This window comes from Tursiops truncatus, chromosome 17, assembly GCF_011762595.2.
Source record: "Tursiops truncatus isolate mTurTru1 chromosome 17, mTurTru1.mat.Y, whole genome shotgun sequence".
Taxonomy (NCBI): Eukaryota; Metazoa; Chordata; class Mammalia; order Artiodactyla; family Delphinidae; genus Tursiops; species Tursiops truncatus.
In genome coordinates this window covers 62,916,471-62,944,326 of record NC_047050.1, presented here as the reverse complement: position 1 = coordinate 62,944,326, position 27,856 = coordinate 62,916,471, and the positions used below count along the sequence as shown (strand labels likewise).

The 27,856-nt window shown below is 46.1% G+C and overlaps 1 protein-coding gene across 1 annotated transcript in view; it reads left to right on the top strand.

Annotated features, from left to right (window-relative positions):
* Nucleotides 1-27,856, top strand: part of ANXA13 (annexin A13) — a 62,736-nt gene that overhangs the window by 13,443 nt on the left and 21,437 nt on the right. The window contains exon 4 of the mRNA XM_033842879.2: nucleotides 16,321-16,396. Within this exon, the coding sequence (XP_033698770.1) occupies nucleotides 16,321-16,396 (76 nt within the window). The remainder of the gene's footprint in view (nucleotides 1-16,320; nucleotides 16,397-27,856) is intronic.

Below are 27,856 nucleotides of genomic sequence, written 5' to 3'. Positions count from 1 at the left end.
ATCTCAGACAAGGGGATGACAAGGTAAGCACTGCCCTTTGGATGGACCATGCTGGAAGCTGGTGGAGAAAGGTCTGGAGAGAAACATGACCAAAGGCAAGTAAAGCACTTGAAAGTCAGCACTTCCAAGTAAAGCACTTGAGAGCCTGGAGAAAGATGATGAACCCCTGCCCCCAACTAAAACAGTGACGATGGGATTGGAGAGACGAGGACAGATCGGAGGGTCAAATCGACATAACTGGCTGACTGACAGGATATGGGAGGTGAGGGACAAGAAAGCCTACAGAGGGGCTCCAAGGTAACTGGCTTGTGCACGCAAGTGGATGATGATGACGCACCCGGGGGATGAGGCAAAGTTTGCAAGGTGAGAGGATGAGTTTGGTTTGGGGATCTGTTGAGTCTGAGATTTCTGTGTTCCACCTGGGTTTAATGCCTAGCAGGTAGCTGGATCTGGAACTCAAGAGAGAAGTCTGGGATTGAGGTTATTTGTGTGTATAAATTCTGTTTTTTGTCTGTTTTGTCTTTAAGTTAGTATGTATTTGTTCACAGACTACGGGACTCACAGTGGCTTAAATAACAAAGACTTTTTTTTTTTAACATCTTTATTGGGGTATAATTGCTTTACAATGGTGTGTTAGTTTCTGCTTTATGACAAAGTGAATCAGTTATACATATACATATGTTCCCATATCTCTTCCCTCTTGCGTCTCCCTCCCTCCCACCCTCCCTATCCCACCCCTTAATGATTAACCCTAACAGGAATCTGAAAGGAGGGCACTCTAGGGCTGGTTCAGCAGTTCAGTCACGTCATTAAGGACTCAGGCTATGTCTGCCTTTCCATTCTGCCACCCTTGAGGTACTGGCAACATCTCCCCTCCTGGATGCAAGATAATGGCCATGTGTGTGTTCAAGTTAGTAATCTCACATGATAGGGTCACAAGGAGGAAGGAAGGGGATGGAGAAAAAAAATGTCTTTCTCCTCCTGTACCAGTCCCCTATCAGTAAGAAACATCTTTTGGGAACGCCCAGGCAGACATCCCTTTCTATCTCATTGGCCAGAATTGGTCAAAAGCCCATCCTCGACCAATCACTGGCAAAGGTGAAGGGGATAGTGATGGATCATGATTCATCTCCAGGGCTGGGAAACCATCTTGTCAGCTAGCGTTCTTTCCTCTCTCTCTCTCTCTCTCTCACACACTCTTTTTCTTTCCATGTCCTAGCCTTATTCTCTCCTACTGAAAATGAACTTTTTCTTTTCAGTGATGGGGGAGGCAAAAGGAGTTGATGAGAGGGAGGCCTGGCCACAGGTAGTTCAGGCACCACAGAGAGTCCCATGGCCTCACGTAACTCCAGATTAACTACCCCAAGGAAATGAGTTTTCTCTAAGCATCTATACATACAATGCCAGGGACAATTCTGATTGGCTGAGGTATATGCCTACCTCTTTGAATATCACTGTGGCCAAGGTGGACCTTACCTATCGTTAGGGATGGGCAACATTGCTTTATCAGTATTGCTTTCTTATAACTATTGTTTTTATTAATGTTACTACTTCAATGACTATGACTACTATTGGATGGACTGAAATAGAAAGAGAATGAAGATTTGAAGGTCAGATGGGAAGGCAGTAAACGAATTCACCCTTTCAGTGATGGAGGTTTGGATTGTGGTGGGAATGAAAAGGAAGATAAAAATGTTAAGAAGAATTTTAAAGAAATAATTAATAAGTTTGGATCCAATGCACATTGCAACTCTCTTACCAGGGGAAGAATAACATTCATTGTTTTGATTCTGGAGGAGACAAAAACTTGCTCAAAGCAAATTTAGCTCTTTCACCTTGTTTCCTTTTCAGCAAATCTGAACTTGTTCACATACTGTTGGTTATGTCCTACTACACGGCACTATTCCATGCTGTAACGGCTCAGCTCAGCCCCCAATATTTTCACTTTTCACTTCCATCTGCCCAGTTATCATTGACTCTGGAGGATGCCAGAGTACACTAGCTTCCTTTCTTCCTGTAAGCGATGAATCCCAAGTTCATACTCTCAGCGAATTGGCAAAAAACAAAAGAAAAGAAAAGAAAAAAAAACACCAGCCTTTGGCAATAGAAGAAGGAAATGGATAATTCTTTTCCAATGAGAAAAGTGCTTCATTTTTCATAACTCTTGAAGGCATGGTTCCTTTCACAGTTGAGAAATAGTCGTCACCTCCCCATCACCACCTTTCCCTCAACTTTTGTTGAGGCAGTACAGCAGTCATTGGATATCTAGAGGTGTAACCCTCTTCAGAGGTCTCTAATGCCCCAAACAATCAGTGGACAACCTCAAAGCAGACATTTTCCCCAGGACACAAAGTCTGGTTTCAAGACAATGCATATTATTCTGCCTCTAGAAGAAATTCTGAGTTGTCCAGCCCAACACAGTACTGAAGGGCCCCCAAGAATGAGCCAACTGGGGCTGCCAGTGAGGATGTGATGCAGACAAAGAGGCAGGGGGTGATGACAGACTTCTCCCTTTGGACCCACTTTAACTCAAATTCTTCCTCCTAGTTACCTTATCCCACTACTCATCTTTCAGATTTGTCATCTGGGTTCCTTTGAAATCAAATCAAAGAGAGAAAGACACCATGGTCCACTTCTAATCCTCCCTTTTAGGTAACCACAGCGATGCGTTCTTTGTGACTGGGGACCTTGCTTTAGTCAGTACCTATGTACCATTTACCACTAGAAGCTCAGCCTTCTCAACACCTTCAAGTAACATGTTGACAGAACTGTTATAGCCATTAGATCAGGGCTGTAGACCCTTCACATATCAGATTTTAGCACTATTGGCACTTGCAACCAGATAATTCTTTGCTGTGAGGGGCTGTTCTGTGCCCTGTGGGATGTTTAGCAGAATCCTTGGCCTCTATGACTAGACACCACTAACACTCCCCTATTTGTGACAAGCAAAAATGTCTCTGGACATTGCCAAATGTCCTCAGGGAGGCAAATAGCTCCTGGTTGGTTGAGATCCACTTCATGAGACACAGACCTTAAATGGGAAAGCTGGGCTAGTGGGCAGATGTCCCCATAATGTCTTTATTCGGCTGAATTTCCACCAGCGATGATGCATCCCTGCCCCTCTGGTCTAGGCTCTCCCTCACACTGATTTGCCTCTCTTGTCACAGGGTAAAAGCCAACGCATCTTGAAGCTTGACCCTTGTCCTCCTGTTGATGACAACTGAGAGGCGGTGGTTTTCCCCCAAAAGGCTGTTAGCTCATAAGTTCTGATGGCCAGAATGCAAAGGGCCTCCCTGCAGAAATACCCAGTAACAGGGCTGCTAAGCTACTGGTTTTCCTGCCTAGATGAACAGTGCTCATCTGGAAAGACATAATCATGAGTGAAATAATCAGGAGTCAATCTGCTCACCTCTCCTCTGGGTGTAGCCCCCAAAAGGGCTGCCCCAATAAATCGCCCTCTACCAGAGCTCAGGGCATGGTAGGCCCATCACATTGTTTGCGTTTCTGAGTGTACTGCCAGTAACTTTGGAAACAACGGTACACACCACCTTGAAGAGTCTTTAAGTCCACATGTCCTTAAGGTCAAGTCTCAACCCCATAGTCACCTCTGATGGTAAATATCACATTGACATGTATAACCCAGACAGCATAGCCTAAGGAAACTTGTCTCTCTGGAAAATGACCTAACTATACCAATCTTCATTAAAAGGTGTTCTTAAAATGCCAACATAAAAATAACCCCAAATTTAGGAGAAAGATCACTTTTTTAATCTAAAAAGTTTCACTTATTTTTCAGAACACACAGCATATGTAAGCATATATCATATTGAGACCTGATCCAAGGGGATGTTTTGTCTATTTTCAGCCTTATTTGACGAATGATGCAAATATTTGTACCCATTTAGAATGATGGCCGAACTACTAATAGTCATACCTGTCACTTCATAACTGCATCTCTGAAAGGGTGAATAAACAGCAGCGAAGAGCTCCCTGTATTCTCAGCACCTTTCAAAGGTTTCCTAACACGCTTTCCTAGCTATCTTGTCTACATCCTTGGCTAACAGACTTCAAGAGCTGATCCAAGTGAGACTAGGATCTAAGAACAGCAGATTCAGCTTTGTTATCAGTGAGACCACCGTGACCATTAACTTTTTGCTCTGACAAGCATTTACGTAGATTTTGATTTAAAACCAAAAAAAACAAGACTTTTAATCAAATGTATTGTTTCAAGGAAACCATGCCCAAGAAGCGATCAACTTAATTAAACAATATGCCACTAATTACCCAAGATTCATGTTTAAAGATACGAATGACCCCTCGATTGTGTTTCAAATTGCCCATCAGTGACTACTAAACGTATCTGTGGAAATGTCACCAGGATATTTTCCGGCTGAATTCAGTTTATTGACTTTAAATAGTGCAATACTTTGCATTCGTGCTAACTGGTTTCAAAGTACAAATGAGTGACCAGTTAGAGGTGAAAGAACATTGTCCTGAGAGAGAGGAGTCCAGTTTTTTCCATAAGCAAGTAAGTGACCCTGCGCAGATGACTTAACCACCAAGCCTCAGTTTATCTGTAAAATGAGGGAATTGGATACATTGAATAATGTTTCCCAGACTTCAGACTTAAGTGTGACCTTCTTGAACATTGCCAGATACATGTGCCACATGTTGTACTAATAATTCTAGTAACTATTTTCTTTAAATCCACTCATCTTTTTGACACAAATTTATCTTAAAAAGAAACTTTGTATTAGTACCATAAATGGAAAACCAATATCAGTTGATGTTAATACAGAAAGTGAGTGTATTACATGCGAACTAAATACTATTACCAGCCAAAGGCTCAGATCCTGTCACCTGTTTTCTGATAAAAAGACCTTTTGCATGAAATAGAGAAGGTGTTTGCAAAGTAACTATTTGAGGCTTTCTGGACCACACAACCTTTGTTGCAACTACTCAGTTCTGCCACGGTAGTGTGGAAGCAACCACTGACCAAATGTATATGAGTGGGTTGGCTATGTTCCAATAAAACTTTACTTACAAAAACAGGTGATGGGCTGGATTTGGCCCCAGCCTACAGTTTGTCAACCCCTAGACTGGAGGAGTGTGAAAGACATACTATTACCTGGCAAAGACTGACTACTCAGAAGAATCTAGAGAGAATTTTATTTTATTTAATTTTTTTAACATCTTTATTGGAGTATAATTGCTTTACAATGGTGTGTTAGTGTCTGCTTTATAACAAAGTGAATCAGCTATACATATACATATATCCCCATACCTCCCCCCTCTTGCGTCTCCCTCCCTCCCACCCTCCCTATCCCACCCCTCTAGGCGGTCACAAAGCACCGAGCTGATCTCCCTGTGCTATGCAGCTGCTTCCCACTAGCTATCTATCTTACATTTGGTAGTGTATATATGTCCATGCCACTCTCTCACTTTGTCCCAGCTTACCCTTCCCCCTCCCCATGTCCTCAAGTCCATTCTCTAGTAGGTCTGCATCTTTATTCCTGTCTTGCCCCTAGGTTCTTCAGAACCATCTTTTTTTTTTTTTATTCCATATATATGTGTTAGCACACAGTATTTGTTTTTCTCTTTCTGACTTACTTCACGCTGTACGACAGACTCTAGGTCCGTCCATCTCACTACAAATAACTCAATTTCGTTTGTTTTTATGGCTAACATTCCATTGTATATATGTGCCACATCTTCTTTATCCATTAAAAGGAACTCCTTTCCCAGTTGGAAACTAATGGGCTTTAATACCTTCAGTGTTCCATGTCACTCACTTTGGAAAATGCTTGGTTGAATTTCTACCCTAAGAATCTATGATAAACCTCTTCCCTTTATCTTTTGCTCCTTGGATAAAGTCTAGGATTTCTTACTTGTACAGCCCTCAGTGTATATATTTTTTAAGTTGTCTTCCTCATTCACTGGGATGTCAATGGGAAAGTTCCTAATTTTTATCAGACCCACGGTTCTCAACCTTGGTTGCACATTAGAATTGTTTTTAAAATTCCTATACCTAGTATATACCTATATCTCAATGATTCTGATCTAATAGGCCCAGGATGTGACTCAGTCATTTGTGTATGCTCACAACTGGCTGTGGCAAACTTGCAAAGTCAGTCCCATCCAGGGTGACCAACTATCCCGGTTTCCCTGGAACTGGCCCAGTGTTAGCACTGAAAATCCAGGATTTCCTGGGAAATCCTCAACCTTCGGCAGTCAGACAGTTGTTCACCTTAGTGCCAGCCACCACTGGCAGAAAATCCTCGACTCTCTCCAAGAGTGTCAGGAACAGTTTCAGAGAGGAAATGAGGCTTCAGCAAATTTCCTTATGTAGATCCATTCTCCACTGTTGCCCCTGGAATGAATGGTGGGCAACCAGGTGTTTAAAAAGTGGATGGGCACGAGGATCCGTGCTGTCAGTCCCCAAGCTTCTTCGGCCCTCTGAGGACTCAGGTAAGACAGTGAGGAATCCATCACAGCATCTGTCCTCTGCCTCCCCTACCTCACACTGATAGGCCCCTTGCTAATGAGACAAACCGGCAGTCATTTTGCATAGATTCTGTCAGTAGGGAAAAGTGACCTTTTTTTTTTCTTTTTTTTTCTTTTTTTTTTCTTTTTTTTTTTGCGGTACGCGGGCCTCTCACTGTTGTGGCCTCTCCCACTGCAGACCATAGGCTCCGGACGCGCAGGACCAGCGACCATGGCTCACGGGCCCAGCCGCTCCGCGGCATGTGGGATCCTCCCGGACCGGGGCACGAACCCGCGTCCCCTGAATCAGCAGGCGGACTCTCAACCACTGCGCCACCTGGGAAGCCCGAGAAGTGGCCTTTTACCTGTGAAAATGTTTGACAGTTTATCAGGTTGGAAAGCAGTCACCCGAAAGGAGCAAACATCAGAAACTGGCCATCCTGCTGGCCTCATGCCTTTTCAGTCTTCAAAATGCCTCCGCTAAAATGCAACTCCCTGGCACACCGTGGTCCTCGAACGACGATCCCTGTGAGCTAAGGGCAAGATGCTTTAGGAAAGGGGGAACTGGAAGATTTGGGGTGAGATGGGGAGAGAAGGAGGAAGAGTCCTGAGAGCCTGTTGGAGATGGTCAGAGAAGCCAGTCCCTCCCTGGCCAGCTCTGATTACCATTATGAGATCTCTCTGCCCAGTACTCTCGTTGTCTTTTTTTCCCCAGCTTTATTGAAATATACAATTGACGTATAACATTACATAAGTTTAAGGTGCACACTGTGTCGATTTAATACACTTATATATTGCAAAATGATTACCAGCACGGCATTAGCTAACGCCTGCAGCCTGGCACTTAGCTACCGTTTCTTTTTTGTGGTGAGAACATTTAAGATGCTTTCTTAGCAACTTTCAAGCATATAATACCATTTATATATATATATATAAAATATATATATTTATACATAATACCATTTATATATATATAGTTTCTGTATTATTTAACTATCATCACTATGCTGTACATTAGATCACCAGAACTTATTCATCTTATAACTGCAAGTTCGTACCCTCCGGCCAACCTCTCCCCCTTTCCCCTAGTCCCTGGTAACCACCATCCTAGTCTCTGCCTCTATGAGTTCATCTTTTTTAGATTCCACATATAAATGATATCATACAGTATTTGTCTTTCTCTGACTTATTTCACCTAGCAGAATGTCCTCAAGGTCCATCCATGTTGTCACAAATAACAGGATTTCCTTCTTTCTCGTGGCTGAGTAATATTCCTTTATATATAATATTCCTTTTCGGGCTTCCCTGGTGGCGCAGTGGTTGGGAGTCTGCCTGCCGATGCAGGGCACGTGGGTTCGTGCCCCGGTCCAGGAAGATCTCACATGTCACGGAGCGGCTGGGCCCGTGGGCCATGGCCGCTTGGCCTGCGCGTCCGGAGCCTGTGCTCCGTAACGGGAGAGGCCACAACAGTGAGAGGCCCATGTACCGCGAAAAAAATGAAAATAAAAAAAAATATATATATATATATTCCTTTTCTTCCTTCTTTCCTTCCTTCCTTCGTTTCTTTCTTTCTTTCTTTCTTTCTTTCTACCACATCCTCTTTATATATTCATCCATTGACAGACACATATGTTGTTTCCACATCTTGGCTATTGTGAATGATGCTGCAGTGAGTCACACTGTCTTATTTTATCTTCCCTAGACGCTGCTGGGTACAGCAGGTATTAGTCCCAGTTTACAGAAAAGAAGCAGAAAATATGATTCTATTTGACTCAGAAGGAATATTGGGAGCAGAGTTTGACAATGACGCCTCTCCTGCACACACACTTTGCCCTGAGAGAGGCTGTCCCTTTTGCCTTGCAAATAGTGATAACTGGCCTTCATTTTTCATTTCACTTCCTATTTTCTCATCATCAAGAATATTTATTGATCCCATGGTCATGCAAGTGGTCCTCAGCTTCTCTGGTCAGCAGACAAGTCACAGGTCTCAACTGGTGTTTCTACTAAAAATACAGCATTCTAATAGTTGAAATGAGCTATCATTAAATTTTTTTAATAAATAATTTTGACAGGAACAAAAAAATGGTTGATGAGAAGTCAATAGTAGAGTTTCTGTATCCAGACTGTGTAGGTTTGAATTCCATTACTTACTAGCTGTGTGACCTCAGGCAATTAATTAACCCCTCTGTGCTTTGATTTCCTCATCTGCAAAATAGGAGGTCATAATACCTACTTCATAGGGTTGCTGTGAGGACTGAGTGACTATACGTAAATTGCTTGGACCAGTGCCTGGCACTTAGTAAGTGCGTAATATTCAGCTGTCATTCTCAATTTGAAGTGTTTCTCCCATAAGTTTCTCTTAAACTCTTAGCTCCTGCTACTACTTCTCTACAAGTACAAAATCGTTTCTGATTTAGGAGAGAATTATGTAATCAGCTATTTTAAAGTTGCCACACAAGGCACCATGTCAGGCGCTCATTCGACACTCAGCAGGAATCAGGTCAAAAGGGAAGGAAGTAATAAAAATAACGCTGAGCCCTGCCCACATGCCAGCATCCTGCTCAGCACTTTTGATCCATATCCTTATAACAACCCACAAGAGACAGATACTATTATTACCATCTTTCAGATGGGAAAACAGAGACTTAGAAACGATAAGGAGAGAAATAGCATCACGCCAGATTCAAGGGTAGATATCTTGGAACAGGGGGGTTACCTATGTGATCAGAAAGAAGTCTCTCTCCCAAAATGAACCTCAGTATCCCCAACTCTATATAAGGCGAGTTTAGCCCAAACGGCCAATGTTAACTGAAGTACCAGTAACTAACATGGGGATGGTCATTGCTAACGCTGAGGAGAATACAGGCATGTCTGAGCCTCTCCCCAGCACGGCCTTCATTTTGCTCCTGTTTAATAAGAGCAGGCCATCACTTAGTTCTAATCCCGGCCCTCTTTCTAGTCTCCCCAGCCCCCCTCCTGATTCCATGTCAGCTCAAACAGTAGCCCTCTTTAGATCAGCGTACAGAGAGCCCTCTGCCCTCTGCTCCCCAGCATTTCCTCGGAGACTCCCCATCTCAGAGTCTGGATACCAAGCAACCACTTTTAAATATTTACCGAGGAGACTGCAGTCAGACAAGCCTTCCGGGGAGCAAACAATCCAAATGCCACTCCCATTACAGTTTGATATTATTTCAGAGTTTACGAATGACCCTTACATCCTTATGGCACCCAGCATCCACCTCCTACGTGCCACCCACCATGTGCTTACTGGCATCCGGCACTGTGCTACTGCATCCCGGACACGACTGCATCCAAACTTCACGCTACCCGTGAGCTGGTGCACCTCCACTGTGAAGAGGAGACGACAAAGGCTCGGGGAGGTGGGTCAGCTTGCCCTAGGTCCTACGACCAGCAAGAGACAAAGCGTAATTGGACACAGTAGGTCTGACTCCCAAGTCCACACTGTGTCTTTATGTCACATTTAGATCAATCATGTTTGTTCTGCAGCGGCGCTGTGCCAGGTCACAGTAAGCACACATGTACACAGACCCAGAAAGCATCGTGCTGTAGTCTCTCCCTGGAATACCCTTTCCCCCACCTCCACCCCTCCTCTTCCCCCTTTTTTTCTGCTTGCCGAACTCCTACTCATCTTTCAAGAACCAGCACACATGTCAACTTCTCCATAAAAATTCCTCTTTCTCCTCTCAGCTATTGGCAGCCAAAGTGCTTACCATATCATAACGCAATTGTCATTGATCTATTTCCATGTTGATTTCTCTGAGGACAGGGGCTACGACTCATAGACATTGAGTGCCCCCCTCACCTGGGGGAGTGCTTGCCACGCAAGAGATGTTCAGTACTTGTTTGTTGAAGGAAGAGGAGGGAAGAAAAAAAGGAGGTGGAAGGAGAAAAGGAAGAAGGAAAAGGGAAAAGAGAAGGGAGGAGAGGAAGCAGGGGAAAAGAGAGGAACTGTTCAGAGGATGGTCTAATTTGCCTGCTGTGTATTGCTTTTTAATGAATTCACGTGTCTCTCGTGGGACAGTATGTTCTTATTTTCCAGTCTTGATGTTATCCAAATAGAAGATGAGGTCACCTGATCAGGTCATTCCTACTGATGGGCAGGAGTGTATTTAAATACGGGTGTACTCAGGTTGGATGACCCACCTGGAAAATTTTGGTTACTATATAATGTATAGAGCAATGAGTTTGCAAACACATCCCTCAGCTAACTTTTTCACACACCCCTTCCCCAGAGTTTGCTGTGAGTTGGAGGCAGATTTCTTGAAACCCCCTTTCGATCTTAAGAGTTAAGCCTCCCTTGAACTGTGCTGGGTCAGAAGCCTTTGGGCAGGTGTCTGCCTGGGGGTATCAGATGCGGAGCCGCGCCTCTTCCTGGGCTGTTGATGTGCTGAAGCTGACACATCCCTGAGTCATTTCGGAGTGGGTGTTTTCAACATTCTTTCTGCCCCGGTGACCCTGCTTCCTAGGCTCCTAAAATTTCAGTTTATTTTCTTGCATCCTCCCTCCAGAAAAAAATGGTTCATTCGTTTCCTTGTTTTAAACGCAAGAACATGAAAACACAGAAAAGTGACATGTAGACGCACTAGAAGGAAGAAAAAACCAGAAAAGCTCCCAGCGTAGTCATGCACCAGGCAGTGCCCTCTGTAGAGTTAGAGTATTGGTTTCATTTTGAGCCTGACACACCAGCTTGATGGCCAGCGCTGCACCCACCTTGTATCTCAATGGGACCCTCACACCCAGGGGTGCAAATTAGCACACTGGCCAGAATATGGTGTGGCGGTGTCAGCCCAGATCACCTGGACTCCACAGAGCCTGAATTTTTAACCATTTTACTGCCCTGGGTGAAATGCATGCCTGGATCCCAACTGCAGGCGATGAATGAAAAACTGATCCTCAGAGTGCCATTTACAAGGTGAAAACCCCTCAGGCAATATTCTGGAAAGGTCCTCACTGATCTGCCTTCAACAAATATTGTTTACATTTATTGAGCACGTGCCCTCTGCTAGGCCTCATTTTAGATGTTTTGCATGAATGACTTCATTGAAACTCTCACAAGAGACCTATGAGATAGGGGGTATTATTATCCGCATTTTGCCATGAGGCAACCACAGCACAGAAAGGTTCCCAAACTTGCCCGAGGTCACAGAAGCAATAAGCAGTACCGCTCGGATTCAAATCTAGTCTGACGAGAAACCTATGTTCTTAAAGTTGACTATTATATCCTCGGTGGCTACCTATTATAAACATGGTGTCTGGGGCATTGCGAGATAGATAACAGATGGATAGATGGATAGATAGATAGATAAATAGATAGATGATAGAATCTCACAATATCAAGTTTGGAAGATGTCTGTTTATTTCTATATGTATACCTTCCAAATTTGTCAAGTCAAAATACGCAGAATCAAAACCCTAAATATCACTACAAGACAAAACCCAAGAGTTGGCCCAAAGGAGCAGAGGCAGGACAAGCTTGCCTGTGGTTCCTCTAAATATCTGGCACTGGAAATGTTATCTCACATAAGCCTCAGATCTCAGAAGGCAGACACTGCCCCCATTTTACAGATGAGGAAATGGTGGCCTAGAGTTTAAATGGCCCAACTTTACATGACTGCTGAGGGGCAGGACCACATTCAAACTTAGATCCACGTGGGCTCAAACCCAGATTCTGTAATCATTTTTTTTTTTTTTTTTTTTTTTTTGCGGTACGCGGGCCTCTCACTGCTGTGGCCTTTGCGGAGCACAGGCTCCGGACGCGCAGGCTCAGCAGCCATGGCTCACGGACCCAGCCGCTCCGCGGCATGTGGGATTCTCCCGGACCGGGGCACGAACCCGTGTTCCCCTGCATCGGCAGGCAGACTCTCAACCACTGCGCCACCAGAGAAGCCCTGTAATCATTTTTATTAACATCTAACATGTCTTTTTTAATGTGTCTTCTGAGTGTCTATGAAAATGCTGTTTAAAAAAAACCAAACCAAACCAAAACAAAACCAAAAGAAGGAATGTTGCCCCCTCTCTTCTACACCTTGTAGTTGAGAGCAGGCGAACTACCCATTTATTGGTCTCAACCCTCTGTCCCCATCCTGGAGTCCCCTGCACCCCCGTGTTGTGTCTGACTCACGTTCCCGCAGACCTGCTTTATATGGAAGTTCTGTTCAGCGGCCTCAGGTTTCAAACACAAAATCTCCTGATGGGCAAACAGGCCCGAGGCCCCGAAGTCAGCTGCCTGGCCCGCTAACAATGAACAATGGAGGTAGAATGTCCTCTCCGTGTATATTCCCGAGAAATTTGTTACCCAGATCATTGGAACGAGCCAAGGACACCCCTTGCATCAACACTGGCCATCGCTGATGAATGCAGCCATTGTAGACACAGTCCCAGCCATGCCGAGGGGAAGATTCCTTCCACACAGACTGTTTTCTTTCTTTCTTTCCTTTTTAAATCATGTCACATGGTTCCTTCCCTCTGACATCAAATATCCTGCTGTTACTAGGAACAAGCTGGAATTCTCTTCTGATAAGGAAAGCTAACCAACAAGGCTAAGAGTCATTCATTCCTAGAAGGGGACGGTGACTTCAACCTGCCCTGCTGAGGGCCATGCATCTGATATAGACTTCTACGCTGCATTATTTGTAAAGCAAAAAAAGGAAAAAATTAAGTCTCAATATCATCTTTATTCCTAACATGGGGTTCAACACTCTCCCACTGCACCCCATGCCACCCCACCAGACATTACTATTATTTTGGACTAAAAGACATTTATTTTTACTCATTTTTTGGCCTTGGATAAACAAACTGGACATGTTCGGAGGGTACTTTTCCCATCCCTCCGCTCTTATAACTCTATGATATTTGTATCATGGAACCATCTTGCTAAAACAGAGAGGGAATGTCATTTCATACCTGACAGTCAGACAGTCCTGGTTCGAGCCCTGGCTCCGATTCAGCCGTTACCCAGCCAGGTGATCTTAACCAAATCTCCTCATGGCTTCTGCAAGCCCTGACAGCATCTTTGAGCAAATGAGGAAAAAGTATTCCTCTGGGGGAGAAGCAGTCCTGCCAGCACAGAGCTCGGCAAGTGTATCCCCAGCAGGACCCAGCTCCCACTGCCCTCAGGCCGGGCATAACCTGAACAGCCATTCACAAGTTCACAGCCATTCTCTTTTCCAACTTGTCAGTTGTGAAGTGGGATAGATAATAAGTCCACCAAACTCTTGTACCGATGAGGCTAAAATGACACACAGAATAGTTTATGAAGCCTGTCACGAGATTTCTGCAGCTCCGGTTTTACTCTACCTCACTTCCTAGGTCTCACCTAATACTCCTGATGAAAAGCAAAGACACAATTTACTTCTTTGAGATTGCTACTTCCCACACTCCCACACCCCGAGAACCAGCCCTTTTAGAATGTGATCAAAAGGCAGGGTGGGCTTGGTCAGTGTGCAGCCTGTGCAGCTGCACCGGGCCCCACGCTCAGAAAGGCCTTGCTCTTCGTTTAATGCTCTGATGTCACCATCTTGAAATTCTTAATTATTTTTGAACAAGGAGCCCTACACTTTCATTTTCCACTGAGCCCCACAAATTACATCTCTGGTCCTCCCAACAAGCCTTCAGAAGCACCAGATAGCCTTCTTACAGCCCACAAAAGATTGGGAAAGGAACATGGGACACGCCATCGCTCTGCCGAACGTGAAGGCCCCAGTCATAATTAGAGTGTGAGGCAGGATGGTGCACGGGACCCAAGAGCATGAGCTTTAGGAGGTAGACTGAGCTGGTGCAAACCTGCATCCTGCAAGACCACAGACAAATTCCCTAACCTGCCTGAATCCAGGCTTCCCCCTCTGTAAAGCAGACAACAAATGCCTGCTCTTCCCTGTGAATAATGAAGAAAGGTCTGTCAATGAAGAAGTTGTCTAGCACATGGCGGGTGCTCAACAAATGTGAGCCCCTCTCCCAGCTTGTTTCAGGAATGGATACTTCAAGATGGGCCAATGGACCACGTTCCAAAAGGCAGTGGGGTGATGGGGGCCCTGAGATCCCTTTGGCTCTTAAGATTGTATGATTCTCCATTAACCAAAACATAGAAGCCAGCCTTCCTCCAGTCCATAGTTATTCAACCTCAATCTTTCTCTCTCTCTTTCTCTCTCTCTCTCTCTCTCTCTCTCTCTCCATTTCCACCCTTCTTGTCTTTGCTTTGCTTCATTCTGAACCCATGCTTCCTTCATGTAGTGGACAGCATGGCTGCCAACAGCCCTAGACTCACACTCTGTTGGCTTAGCAAACCCAGCAGGGAGAGACATCTCTCTCTCAATATCTATATATCAACCCAGGGAAAACTCTAATTGACCCTGCTTGGATTACATCCCCACTCCTGAACCAGTCACTAGTGCCAGAGTGACAGGGTGTGTGTCCACCCAAGGGCAGGACGACGGGGCTCAAGCTTCATGACTGACATCCCCCCGTGAGACCACATGAAATGGGGGAGGGGAAGTCCCCCAAAGGACGTAGGGATACCAGGCAGATAAATGCCACTCGTCCTCTGTGCTTTATGTGGTTTACTGCTCATTCGCAATAGGTGCCCAGAGAAATAAGGGGAGGAACAGGGAAATCGGGGAGTGTAGACAGTAGCACTTAAACCAGCCTTCACTGAAGGATGGGAAATAAGTGGCATATGTCATCAAAGACCATCTCTGTGAGGAAAGACAAAGACAAAGAGAAAACACAGGGTGTGTTCAAAGCTACTCGTTGCATGACTGCAACTAACCTCACATTTTTAAATTTTTTTTTTTTTTTTGTGGTATGTGGGCCCTCTCACTGTTGTGGCCTCTCCCGTTGCAGAGCACAGGCTCCGGACACGCAGGCTCAGCGGCCATGGCTCACGGGCCCAGCCGCTCCGCGGCATGTGGGATCCTCCCAGACCGGGGCATGAACCCGTGTCCCCTGCATCGGCAGGCGGACTCTCAACCACTGTGCCACCAGGGAAGCCTACATCTTATAAATTTTTAATAGCCATGCATTGATTTTTATACTTACCTTTTGTTTAGGCAAGCAACACTGGTTTTCCACTTCAGTGCTAATAGAAAGTTTCTTTTTGAAAAATAACTTTAAGCGAAAACAAAGTAGGTCAATTGAAAGAAAAATAATAAGCAAATAATAATAATGTAGACATAGATAGCTGTGGACATTCAGTGCATGTATTATGCCAATGACTGAAGTATGGGAAACATTAGTATATATACAGAACTTTTTCTCCCCAAGGAGCGGTAAAAACCAATAACTCTGCTATTGCTGGTCCATAGGTTTATCTCTGGCAAACTAAATATTATGTCTCTCATTGTGTGAATGGTAAAGCTTTTAGCCCAGATTGTCAAATGGATCTGTAATAAGATCCTAGAATCCTCAGCTTCTGGCCAAGAACACCTATTCTCTAGACATATTGTGTCTCGTGGCGAAGGTTGAAAACCAGCATTCCAGGACATTGGTCCACTGTATTACTCTCTGTTTCAGAGACAGACACACAAAGGTGGGGTTAATATGAAAATCACTTCTCCCCGAGCTGGCCGGGCTGATTGTCCTTGAGAACAGAGGGGGCCATTCTCCGTGGTCATCCAAGTCCGGCTGGCTCCAGGGAGCACCAGCCATCTCTCTGGGGCCAGAGTTTCCCCAGCTGATTTCCACATGTACCCATGTGTAAAGCGGCGGCTGGTCCCTCGTTTGGATGACTGCTTGGTCTTCCCGTTAGCTGCCAACTTCAGCCAGAGATAATTATTAAATGCCTATATTGTCCACTCAACCTTTTCAATTATTTTTTTCTAGGCCAAAGAGAAAGTTCTTCAGGGTTTTGATGCTGATCGAGATGCCAAAAAGCTGAACAAAGCCTGCAAAGGAATGGGTATGAAAGATACTTTGTTTGCTAATTTACTACTGAAGTTGATTAAACTTGATCTCATGTCCAAGTTTCCCACGATCTTAGGAAGATGACCTCCCACTTATCTCGTATCTTCCAAGCTAAGTTGATCACTTTTAAGGTTCCCTTTATAAAAGTTCCCAAAGTTATAAGCAGGTCCTATTACTTGTCAGGATTCAACATAATAGCTAGAAATTTAATATTATGACATTTAATTTGAACTTGAGTTGGGGGAAACTTCATGAGAAGTGTCATTCATACAATTCTAATGTCATCTAAACCCGCTGATGCCTTTTATGGGAGTCGGTAGGGAATCAGGGCTGATGAGAACTGGATTAGGGACCTGGAAGCTGTATCTACGAGCAGAGCAAGTGGAGATGAAACTGTGGCCGAGGTTGAGAATCAAGAGGCAACACTGGAGCAACTATTTACATCCAGGCCTAAGTGCATGGCCAAGGATGGGAGACTAAGCAAGAGATCAGGAGTCAGGTAAACCCAGGAACAAGGTGAGATGAGGGAGGGAGCGTCTAGGGCTAGGGCCATGAAAAGAGGCTCTGGAACCCAAGGAAGTCACTGATAAAACAAGGTTCTAGTCCCAGAAGCTTGGAAGAAGGTGGAATTTGAAGCTCAGATAGAAGGATTTACCTTAAGTGGGAGGGCGGAGGGGAGGGAGGGAAGACTGAGTGCAGAAATAGATACATTCATGGGTGTTGTAAGAGGAGAAGGGTGAAGGCAGTCATACCTAGTAATGGGACATGGCTCCATGAGTGTGAGGCAAAGTTATCTGCTAAAGACGTGGGTTTGACAATGGAGTATGGAGTTTGGGTGATAATTTGGAATACTAGCTCTTGAGTGGAAAAGAAGGCGGAGGTGGCCAGTATCGACTTCTCATGCTGAGAGCCCTACTGAATAAGAGAAGAAAAAGGAGGAGGCCAAAGAACAAACTTACCTGTCTTCAATGGTATCTTAAGTTCTGGAACTGTACAGAAAAGGCAGCTTTACAATAATAGGTAATGTTTATTGAACTCTTTTGCCATACATTTTGCATGCATTACTTCATTTGACAATAGCAAACCTCATTTAATTCTAATTTTCCAGATGGTTAAAGTGAGGCTCAGAGGGGCTAAATGACTTGTCCAGACTCACACATCTAGTGAGTAAGTGCTCAGGCCAGCATTAAGCCCAGGCAGGAGTTAATTTCCTGCTCTTGACCACCAGCTGATGACCTTCCTAGCTTAGGGCAGCTTTCATCTCCATGGGGGCCTTCAGAGCTCTTTAACACACATCTCACATTCACTCAACAAAGCAACAAACACTTATTAAGCACCTTCTGGAGGGTCACGTGTGACATGTTTAGGGACCTGCACTTTATTCTGAAACAAGGTGGAATCAAGCAAGAATTCATCTGGAAAGCAACATAGAGAGTTGATGGGAGGACGGTGGGAAGGGAGATAGGGGGACAAGTTCGGAGGTGACCAGGGGACAGATGATGAGGCTGCTGGGCAGTGAGTACAGACAAGAAGGAAAAGATTTGAGGCATTAATGGTCAGACACCACAGGGGTTGGTCACAGACCAGTCGGCGTGCGAGGTAAAGTGAGAAGTCAGAAAGAACCCCCAGGTTTCTGTCTCAGGGAATGAGATAGGTGTTATCATTCATCAAGAAAAGGAGTATAAAAGGAGCCTCCAGTGTGCTGGTGAACGTGTAGGTCTTACTTTAGACATGTTGAATTCAAGTGTCTGAGAAAATCCAGTGGAATGATCCTCGTTAGTAGAAATATGTCTAGAGCCCGGGAGAGAGATGTGGGCAGAGACGGTCGACTTGGGAGACACCAACACGTGGGTGGTGGTTGAAGCTATGGGTGAGGATGCGCCCACCCAGGAAGTCTGTGTAAAGAGAGGAGAGATGCAGGAAATCCCAGCATTTAAAGCAAATGTAAAAGTGAGACCGGGAAGGAGTGGCCAAAGAGACAAGATGGGAAACAGGAGAGAATGTGTCTCCAGAAGTCTCCAAAGGGAAAAGAGAGTTCCCAGAAGAAAGGAGTGGGAACCTGAGGTCAAGTAAGATGAAGAGTGAGAGCTGGATTTTACAGCTAAGAATAAATTGACCATCTCTGCCAAAGTGGTTCTCAGCGGACAGCTGGAAGTAGAAGGCTCATTGCCCTTCACTGGGGTGAGAATGGGGATAAGGTTCTATCCCACCAGAGAAGAGAGAGGCTCACAGCTGGCAGAATGTTGAGGTGACGGGAGACTAGACACATAAAGAGGGAGTCCACTGAAAGGGAGAGCTTGTAAATACAGGAGGGAAAGGGGGTTGCTGACAAAAACAAGATTTTAGAAAGCCTGGAGGAGGGGGAAATTCAAAACACAGACATCAGGATTGACCTTGAATGGAAAGAGGAGGTGCGACTGAGAGCTGGAATTGATACATTCGTGGGAGTAACAGGGGAAGAACGTTGAAGGAGCTCTGGCCGGGCAATGTGACATTGCTCAGTAAGGTGGGAGGCGAGGTTATCTGCTCAAAGTGTTGGGTTTGACGATGTGGTATGAGGTGTGAGTGGTGCTTTGGCATAGACGTTGAGTAGAGATGACCAGGAAATGACTGCTGGTCCCCTGTGAGGTCTCCGTTGCCTAGAGAGACCACGATTTCACGTTGGCTCAGCCCACACGGCTCTGTGATTTTCTCCTGCAGCCTGAAGGGAGGACCGGGGAAATGGATGTTAGGTTGACCCCGGGTTTGCTGATCAGGGGTTCCAGAAGAACAAGAAAGTGAGGGCATTTGAGGGGGGCATTACCTTGGGAGAAAAAAGATAGAGGGACCAAGGGGCAAGGTTGATTAATTTCCTCAACTTTATTTTCTTACATCTACTGGGGAACTTTTAATATTCTAGGCATTGAGCCAAGCACTTTATATACAAAATCTCATTAAGTTATTCTCACAAAAATCCACTTTTCAGATGAGGAAAGAGGCTGTGACAAGTTAAGCAGCCCAAAGCCACAACCCCGTAAGTGGTGAACACTGGGATGGAACCAATTCCTATCATTGCCTGAAGCACAGAGGCAGCGGGTGGGACAGGGCTGAGAAGACATGGCTGGTAGGAGCCATCTCAGTCCACAGGCTGTTGTATTAAATTTTCCTTTTCCTTATCGTGCTGTAATTCACCTAGCATAAAATCCACCCTCTGACGGCGTATAATTTAGTGGCGTTTAGTATATTCACAGGATCGTGTAATCATCACCTCTAATTCCAGAACATTTTCATCACCTAAAAGAAACCCCACATAGATTCACAGCCACTCTCGCTTTATCCTCCCTTCAGGTCCAGTCAATCACTGGTCCACTTTCTGTCTCTATGGAGTTGCCTATTCTGGGCGTTTCATGCACCTGGAATTATACAATAGGTGGCCTCTTGCGTCTGGCTTCTTTCACTTGGCGTAATGTTTTATGAAGACAAGTGCCAGATTTTTACTTAGAGGTACATTAGTGCAGATCTACTTTCCTAGGAATGGGTACTGTGGTAGAATAAAGATGGCCATAAACTCTTTGTGTGACTCCAGAGAAAAGAACTGGGATCCACAGCGGAAGTTCTAGGAAGACATCTTTTGCTTCTGTATAAGGAACTATCTAACTATAGAACAGTCTGCCTTGCCCAAGAAATGCTGAAGTCCCAAAGGAGCTGGGGTGGGAGACAATCTGGTAGGAAAGTGGTAGAAGGGATTTCTCCAAAGTATTGTTGAATAAATGGGTGGGGTGGGACTGGAAATGAAGGATGACAAGCAGGTTGCTTGGTTTGGGGGCATCAGAGGAAAGCTCAGCAGAGAGGAGCTGGTCCTTGCTCACATCCTGGCTAATCCTGTATTCGGACAACAGCTGTTGGGAGGTACGTTTGCCTGCAAGTGTCAGGATGTTTATAGTTCTGAGCTGTGCTGAGCGGCTGAGCCAGCCTCACAGGTGTCTCCCTGCTGCCTCTCGAGTGACGGCCTGGCATCTGGATGTGGGCTGGAGACAGGAGCTGAAGTGGGTGTGGGAATGAGTCAGCTGTGGTTTATGACAAATCCCCAAGCTCTCAGCCACCACACTAGTTTAGTTCGCCAAGCACAGATGGGGCACCTACTGAATGCCAGCCATGCCGTGCACTCCACCCCCTCCTGTGGGTGCGGCCACAAGGCGAGGCCATTCTCGTGCTGGTGACTGTTGAAGAGCCCCTTCTAGGTGCCAAGCTCTGTGCTGGGTACCACACGCACATCACCTGGTGTAACCCTACCAACAACCCTGTAAAGTTGTACTATAATGACAACAGATGAGAATGCCGAGGCTCAGAGGTTAAATACTTGCCCAAGGTCAAAAAGATATGAGATGAGGGTAGGGTGGTTGCAACCTAGGGCCATCTCGAAAAGATATCATTTGGATGAAGGTCTAGAATTCCCACCTCTACTAATAAGAGCAAGCCCAAGCAGAATCGTACCATTGGCAAAATTCGTCTGCAAGATCTTGTTGCTATACCAGCCCTGCAAGGTCTGGATTTAAATGTCTAGGGCCATGCTGTCCAACAGCCACCAAGGTGAGGCATACAGGTCACTTTTAATATTTTTTTAAACAGACCTCTCTCAAACCGCTTTTTTTTTTGGCCACGAGGCACGTGGGATCTTTGTTCCCCGACCAGGGATCATACCCACACCCCCTGCATTGGAAGCTCAGAGTCTTAACCACTGGACTACCAGGGAAGTCCTTATTTTTAATTTTTGAGAAGCCAATTTTTTTTTAAAATGCTGGTGAAATTAATTATACTTTAGCTAACTCAATACTGTATCAAAAATATCATTTCAACAGATAGTTAATATCAAAGTTATTCATGAGATACTTGACGTCCCGTTTTTTGAATTAAGTCTCCAAAAGACCGTATGTATTCTACACTTGCAGAGCATTTCAACCTGACCAGCCACGCTTTGAGTCCTCAACAGCCACATGCATCCACTGTATCAGGTAGAGTGAGGTCAGAGGTCCTAGGCCTCAAAACGTTCATGTGCACTCCTCAGCCGTTCACCCACCTGTGCAAGTCAAAGTAATAAAAATGCTGTACCATAAAATAACATTTGATTCTTACAAATATCGTAAAACTGACAATTTCCTTGTTTGTGGTTTCTTTGGTGCCCCTGCTTTCCTGGCTCCTAAGTACCTGCTTGGTCTGGGTCTTGGTTAACCCAGAACCCCCGACGCTGACACTGTCAGGCGTTCCTCTCAGGGCTCCATGCCCACCCTGTTGCCCCCATCCCAGCAAGGCCCTTCTGAAGATGACGTGTGGATAGTGTGTGGACCCCAACATTCATTATCCTCTCTCTCTTTTTTTTTTTTTTTCTCGGTACGCGGGCCTCTCACTGTTGTGGCCTCTCCCGTTGCGGAGCACGGGCTCCGGACGCACAGGCTCAGTGGCCATGGCTCACGGGCCCAGCCGCTCCGCGGCACGTGGGATCTTCCCGGACCGGGGCACGAACCCGTGTCCCCTGCGTCGGCAGGCGGACTCTCAACCACTGCGCCACCAGGGAAACCCCTATTATCCTCTCTGAAATGTAAGAGGATGTTTGTCATTCTCCCTCCGAGAAACACAAAAACAGGGGCTTAGAGGGAAAAGCTGCTATGGAGCTGCTATGGGCAGAGACGGCTGTGGCTGGCTTTGGGGCCTGCTGGGAAGAGGCTCACTCATTAGGCACCAGAGTCCCAGGGGTATCGGGGAGGGAACTTCAAACCCAGAGGTCCCCACCCTGCTGAAACTCAGCTCGGGGTGTTCCCAGAAAATGGCTGGACTAGCCAAAGCCAGGAGGCCCTGCAGCACTCCCGGGGTTGACGGTCACCCAGTTCTGACCTCTACTGTGTAATTACTGCGTCAGATGAACAGTCAGAGCTGAGGTTCCTTCTTTTCTCATTTTTTTTAAAAAGTCTTTCCCAGAACCACTGGGGACTGGCCCTAGTGCCTCAAATCATTGTAAATGTTTACAGGAAATCGTTCCACTGCACAGACTGCTTATATGACACACATACTGTGAAATGTAAAATGAGGTCACTGTTCGGTAAATCGCTTCTCGGTCGGGTAGTGGGAACAGCTCCCTGGATAAACCTGATACCCGGACTCAAAGGGCTCAAGAGAAATCTAGTCATTTCCAGGCTCTCCCCCACCTCCCGGCTGCTGCTGGGACATCCCCAGACTGCTTTGCTTTCTGCTCTCCTTTAAAAAAAAAACACTCAGGAAGGAAAGTCTAAAAAACCTTATTTTAAAAATTTTAGCTCAATTTTCCTGAATTATGCAGATATGGGTTGACTATAGCGACAGAGTAGAGGATTTCCTATTGGTCCCTGCTACGTGCAGGCCACGTGAGTAGCACACACAGCTTACAACCATGCAGAGACCAGCTCCATCATAATGCAGTGCAAACTTCTCCATGCATGCAACTCCACATTCGTTCACTCAGCAGGTCAAGTCTGATGAATACTGAGAGCCTTCTCTGGATATTGCAATGAGCAAAGCCCCCTGCCCCCGTGGGATTTGCAGTGTCGGGTGGCAGAGACAGGACAGAGGAGGAGGACAGGTAATGTGAGGGACACCGGCAGGTGTCCCAGAAAAGTCCAGCGAGTTGAGTCCTGAAAGAAGAATGGGAATAAAGGTGAGGGCCGAAGCTAAAGACGTTGCAGGCAGAGGCAAGAGCCCAGGCTGTTATTCTGGATTTGAAGGAGCCTAGGTGGAAAGGTTCAGGCTGATCTGCTCCACAGAAAGGCCACTCTGGAGACTGTGAATGCTGATTGGAAAAGGTGAGAGTAAGACAGGAACACCATCTGGGGATCAGCTCTGGTGAATGGTACGACAGAGGTGAGGATGGAGAGCGATGGGTGGGTCTCAGGGCTACCAAGGAGGTGAATGGTGAGGTCTTCGTGGTGACAAATTAGATGTGGGGCGAGGGGAAAGAGAGAGCCAGGGGTGAGCACCCGCACCCCTCCATTCCTGGCTGGCATAATACAGCGAATGGGCCACCTGGGAGGCAGGAAGCCTCCTTCCAGAGATGACAACTGTAAGGGTAAAGGTCTGAGATGCGGAGGCCCTAGACCTGGGCTAGAGCAGCCCATGTGAGAAAAAAAAAAAGTTGGGGGACTGGATTCAGAGATTTTTTTTTTTTTTCTTTTTTTGCGGTACGCGAGCCTCTCACCGCTGTGGCCTCTCCCGTTGCGGAGCACAGGCCCCGGACGCGCAGGCTCAGCGGCCATGGCCCACAGGCCCAGCCGCTCCGCGGCACGTGGGATCCTCCTGGACCAGGGCACGAACCCGCGTCCCCCGCATTGGCAGGCGGACTCTCAACCACTGCGCCACCAGGGAAGCCCCAGAGATTTTTTATGAGAAAAAGAAATCCCTTTTGAGGTGAGATTTCTGGCACTCCCCTGGTTAAAAAGAAACAATGTCACAGAGGAAGTAACTGGATACACAGTACGCAGGTGAGGCTACAGGAGGAAATGAAGAGGAAGGACAGAAGTAAGTGCTGGAAGTGAGCCGGAATGAGGCAGGCAACGAATGCTGACTATTTTTGCAAGTGAACTCATCCTAGAATTTTCTGTTTCTCCAACTGGAATCAGAGAGCTAGATCTTCCCAGAACCGTAAAGGTGGAACTAGTCCTTGAGACTAGGTGAACAGTCCACAGACACAGAGCTGGTGGCTGTCCTAGGAGCAGCGCACAGCTCTCTCACCCCTGGGTCAGAGCAGTCTTTCTAAGTCCCAGCACTGGCTTTCCAAACATGGCATTGAGGGCTGGGGCCAGAGTCAAACGCTTGAAGTCTTTGGCAACACCCCTTTTTCTTCCCTTCCGCATCTCCAGCCAGGTCCCCCTTCAGCCCTTCCCGCAACCTTGACCCAGATTTCTCCTGTTCCCAACCCGTCTATCAAAATGCATCTGCCCCGTGTTTTGTTCCTTCAGGATCCTGATCTCTCAGCGGAACAGGAGCTAACGTACAAGTCCAACCAATTCAATTCCACTGAAAAATTGCCAAGTGTGCTATTTACAGGCAGCAGACATTGAGAGGAGGGCCAGGAACAGGCTAATGTAGGAAATCTCCAGACTTTGGGCTGTGAAGAGGGTTTTTTTAATTCCTTTCTTGAAGTCTTGAGATACTGCTGAGGACAGTGGATGGACTGGCTTCCTAGGGCTGCCATAACAAAGTACCACACACTGGGTGTCTTTAAACAGACATTTATTGTCTCTCAATTCCGGAGGCCAGGAGTCTGAAACCAAGAAGCCAGCAGGCCATCCTCCCGCAAGGTGCTAGGGAAGGACCATTCTAGGCCTCTCTTCTAGCTTCTGGTAGCCGCAGGCGTTCCCTGGCTTGTAGATGCACCACTCCAATCCTCCGAACTCACACGGAGTTCTCCTGTGTCCCTTCACACCATCTCCCTCTGTGTGAGTCTCTCTCTGTGCCCAAATTGACACTTTTTATAAAGACACCAGTTATATTGGATTAGGTCCCACCCTAATGATTTCATTTTCACTCGATTACTTACATACCTTAGAATGTGACCTATTTCCAAATAAGGTCACACTCTAAGGTACTGGGGGTTAGGACTTCAATGTATTTGGGGGAGACACAATTTAACACATAATAGTAGGTGTCCCGCAACAGCCAGGTTACAAGAGAGGAGTCAGATGGGAGGTCTGCCAGTGCCAGGATGGACAAAGTGATAATATTCGAACAGAGCTTTACTATTGTCTAGATACGAATTTTTAGAGTCTCTGTCTCATCCTCTCACAGCCCCTATGCGATCAGATCGTCATAACTTCCTTCTACCAGAGAGTAAAAGTGAGACTTGGAGCAGCACTGCCCAAAAGAAACATAATGCAAGCCACACATGGAATTTCCAAATTTCCAGAAGCCACATTTTTTAAAAGTAAAAAGAAACAAGTGAAATTAATTTTAATAATATATTTTGTTTAACTAAAGACATTAACATGTAATCAGTATAAAAATTATTGAGATAGTGCTTCCCTGGTGGCGCAGTGGTTAAGAATCCGCCTGCCAATGCAGGGGACACGGCTTCAAGCCCTGGTCCGGGAAGATCCCACATGCCGCAGAGCAACTAAGCCCGTGCGCCACAACTACCGATCCTACGCTCTAGAGCCCTCCAGCCACAACTACTGAAACCCGCGTGCCTAGAGCCCGTGGTCTACAAGAGAAGCCGCCGCAATGAGAAGCCTGCGCACCGCAACAACGATCCAATGCAGCCAAAAATAAATCAATAAAACAAATAATTTTTAAAAAATTAAAAAAAATTATTGAGATATTCTACACCCTTTTTTTACACCAAGTCTTTGAAATCCAGTATGCATTTCACAAAAACACATAACTATTAAAACCTTAAACGGTCCTAAAATGATCTTTCATTCCTTCAGTGGTATGCATAGTACCACACCCTAGAAGAGCAGATCTGACAGGCAAGACGGACCCAACAGCCCCACTCACCCAAGGAAGACGGCAGTACGTGGCACCTAATAGTACACACTACCTTTCAGTGACCACTCCCTATGGCCCAGGTACCAAGCTTAGAATGTCACATACATGCAATCTTATGTATATATTATATATATATAATCTGATGAAAGCTTACCTAACATGCAGTGACTCTAGAGATATATAAGCAATGCTCTTTAGAGGAACGGCGGGAGCAGAAACGTAATGTTTCAGGATTTCTGAAAGTGCCTGACCTACCGACAAATGTGGCTCTGGTGAGGTGAGTGAGGCTGGGTGCGTTTGTGTGCAGAGATGGGTCTAGAAGAGCAGTTTGAGACCGTGCTTCAGGAAGTCTCAATGTCACACTAAGGAACAATGATTTAGTTCTGGAAATCATGAAGCATCACTGGAGGTTTTAAAATTAGGGAGTGAAATGAGCACACGCGTACTTCCAGATGATGATTCTGACGGCAGTGTGGAAGGCAGGCTGCAGAGACCAGAGCCTGGTGTCAGGGAGGATGAAAACCAGCAGGCCTGTTACGCAGGGGCAGGGGGAATGAAGAGGGCGGAGTCATCTCATAGCTGAGACAGATGGGCGTGGCGGTGTCGGAAAATAAAAGAAATGGAAGGTGGGCCCTCAAAAGGGACTTTGGATTTTCTAATTCAGGTGATGCCACACACTGAGATGAAATTAACGGGGTGGGGAGTGGATTCAAGGATAGACGGGATGAGCTCTGCTTTAGCTCCGTGGGGAATTGAAAGGCCTTGGGATCTCCATGGGAAGCTGGCCACAGGCAGCTGGAAATAAGATCTAAACTCAGGAAGGGTAAGGGCTGGAGGTGCTAGTTTAGGATTCATCAGCCAAAGGACAATGGTCACGGGTTGGGGTGGGGGGAGTGATGGCAATTAGCAAGGAGACCTGGCAGCTGAGTGTAGAGGGCAGGTAGAAGAAGGGCTGATGAAGGATGCTGAGAGGGAGATGGTCGAGGGGCTGAAGGGAGGAACGGAGGACAGAGGCAAAGCACTCAAGCAGAGAACAGTCGACAAATTCCAATACTGCCGAACAGTAATGTACATGCGGGAACTAAGAAGAGGGTCTGAGCTGTGCCTCAGTTTCCTCCTCTGTAACTATGAGTTGGAGCCAGAAGGCTTCTGATGCTCCTTCCAGCTCAGTCACTGGGGTGACAGCCCAGGGACAGTGGCCTCAGCACAAGTCTTGCCTGGATCTGAGGCAGCCCTGGGGCACTTGGTCATGTATGCTCCCCGGTGTCCCAGTACCCATGTGCACCTCAGGGCAACCATGGACCCCTACTTGGATTTCATTCTCACAATAGCCTTGTCTATTATCACCCCCATCTTATAGGTGGGAAAACTGAGGCTTGGTGAGGCTAATTATTTGCCTGATGTCATAGGGTTTAAGGGATTTGAATCCAGCCCCAAGAAACTGAATTCAGGGTTCGCTGATCAAATAGTCTTTCTCACCCTCACACCTGCAACACCTGGGTCATCTTTCCAATCCTGTCTCCAGGTTCAAAAAATGATACGCTCCCCTTCTTTCTTAGTCATTATCATTTCAGTGCTGATCAAATACCTACAATGAACAAGTATTACTATGAACATCAGGGAAAAAATCGTTTTAGGAAGAGTGTGATTCAAAAGAGTTTAAAGGGGAACTGCCCCACATGCTCCCAATTAGGACTTCTCTCCTGAGATTAACAAGTTTATGGTTGGGCTTGATACTATAGCAACTTGGGTCTATATCTTTTTTTTTTTTTGCGGTACGCGGGCCTCTCACTGTTGCAGCCCCTCCCGTTGCGGAGCACAGGCTCCGGACGCGCAGGCTCAGCGGCCATGGCTCATGGGCCCAGCCACTCTGCGGCATGTGGGATCTTCCCGGACCAGGGCACGAACCCGTGTCCCCTGCATCGGCAGGCGGGCTCTCAACCACTGCGCCACCAGGGAAGCCCTG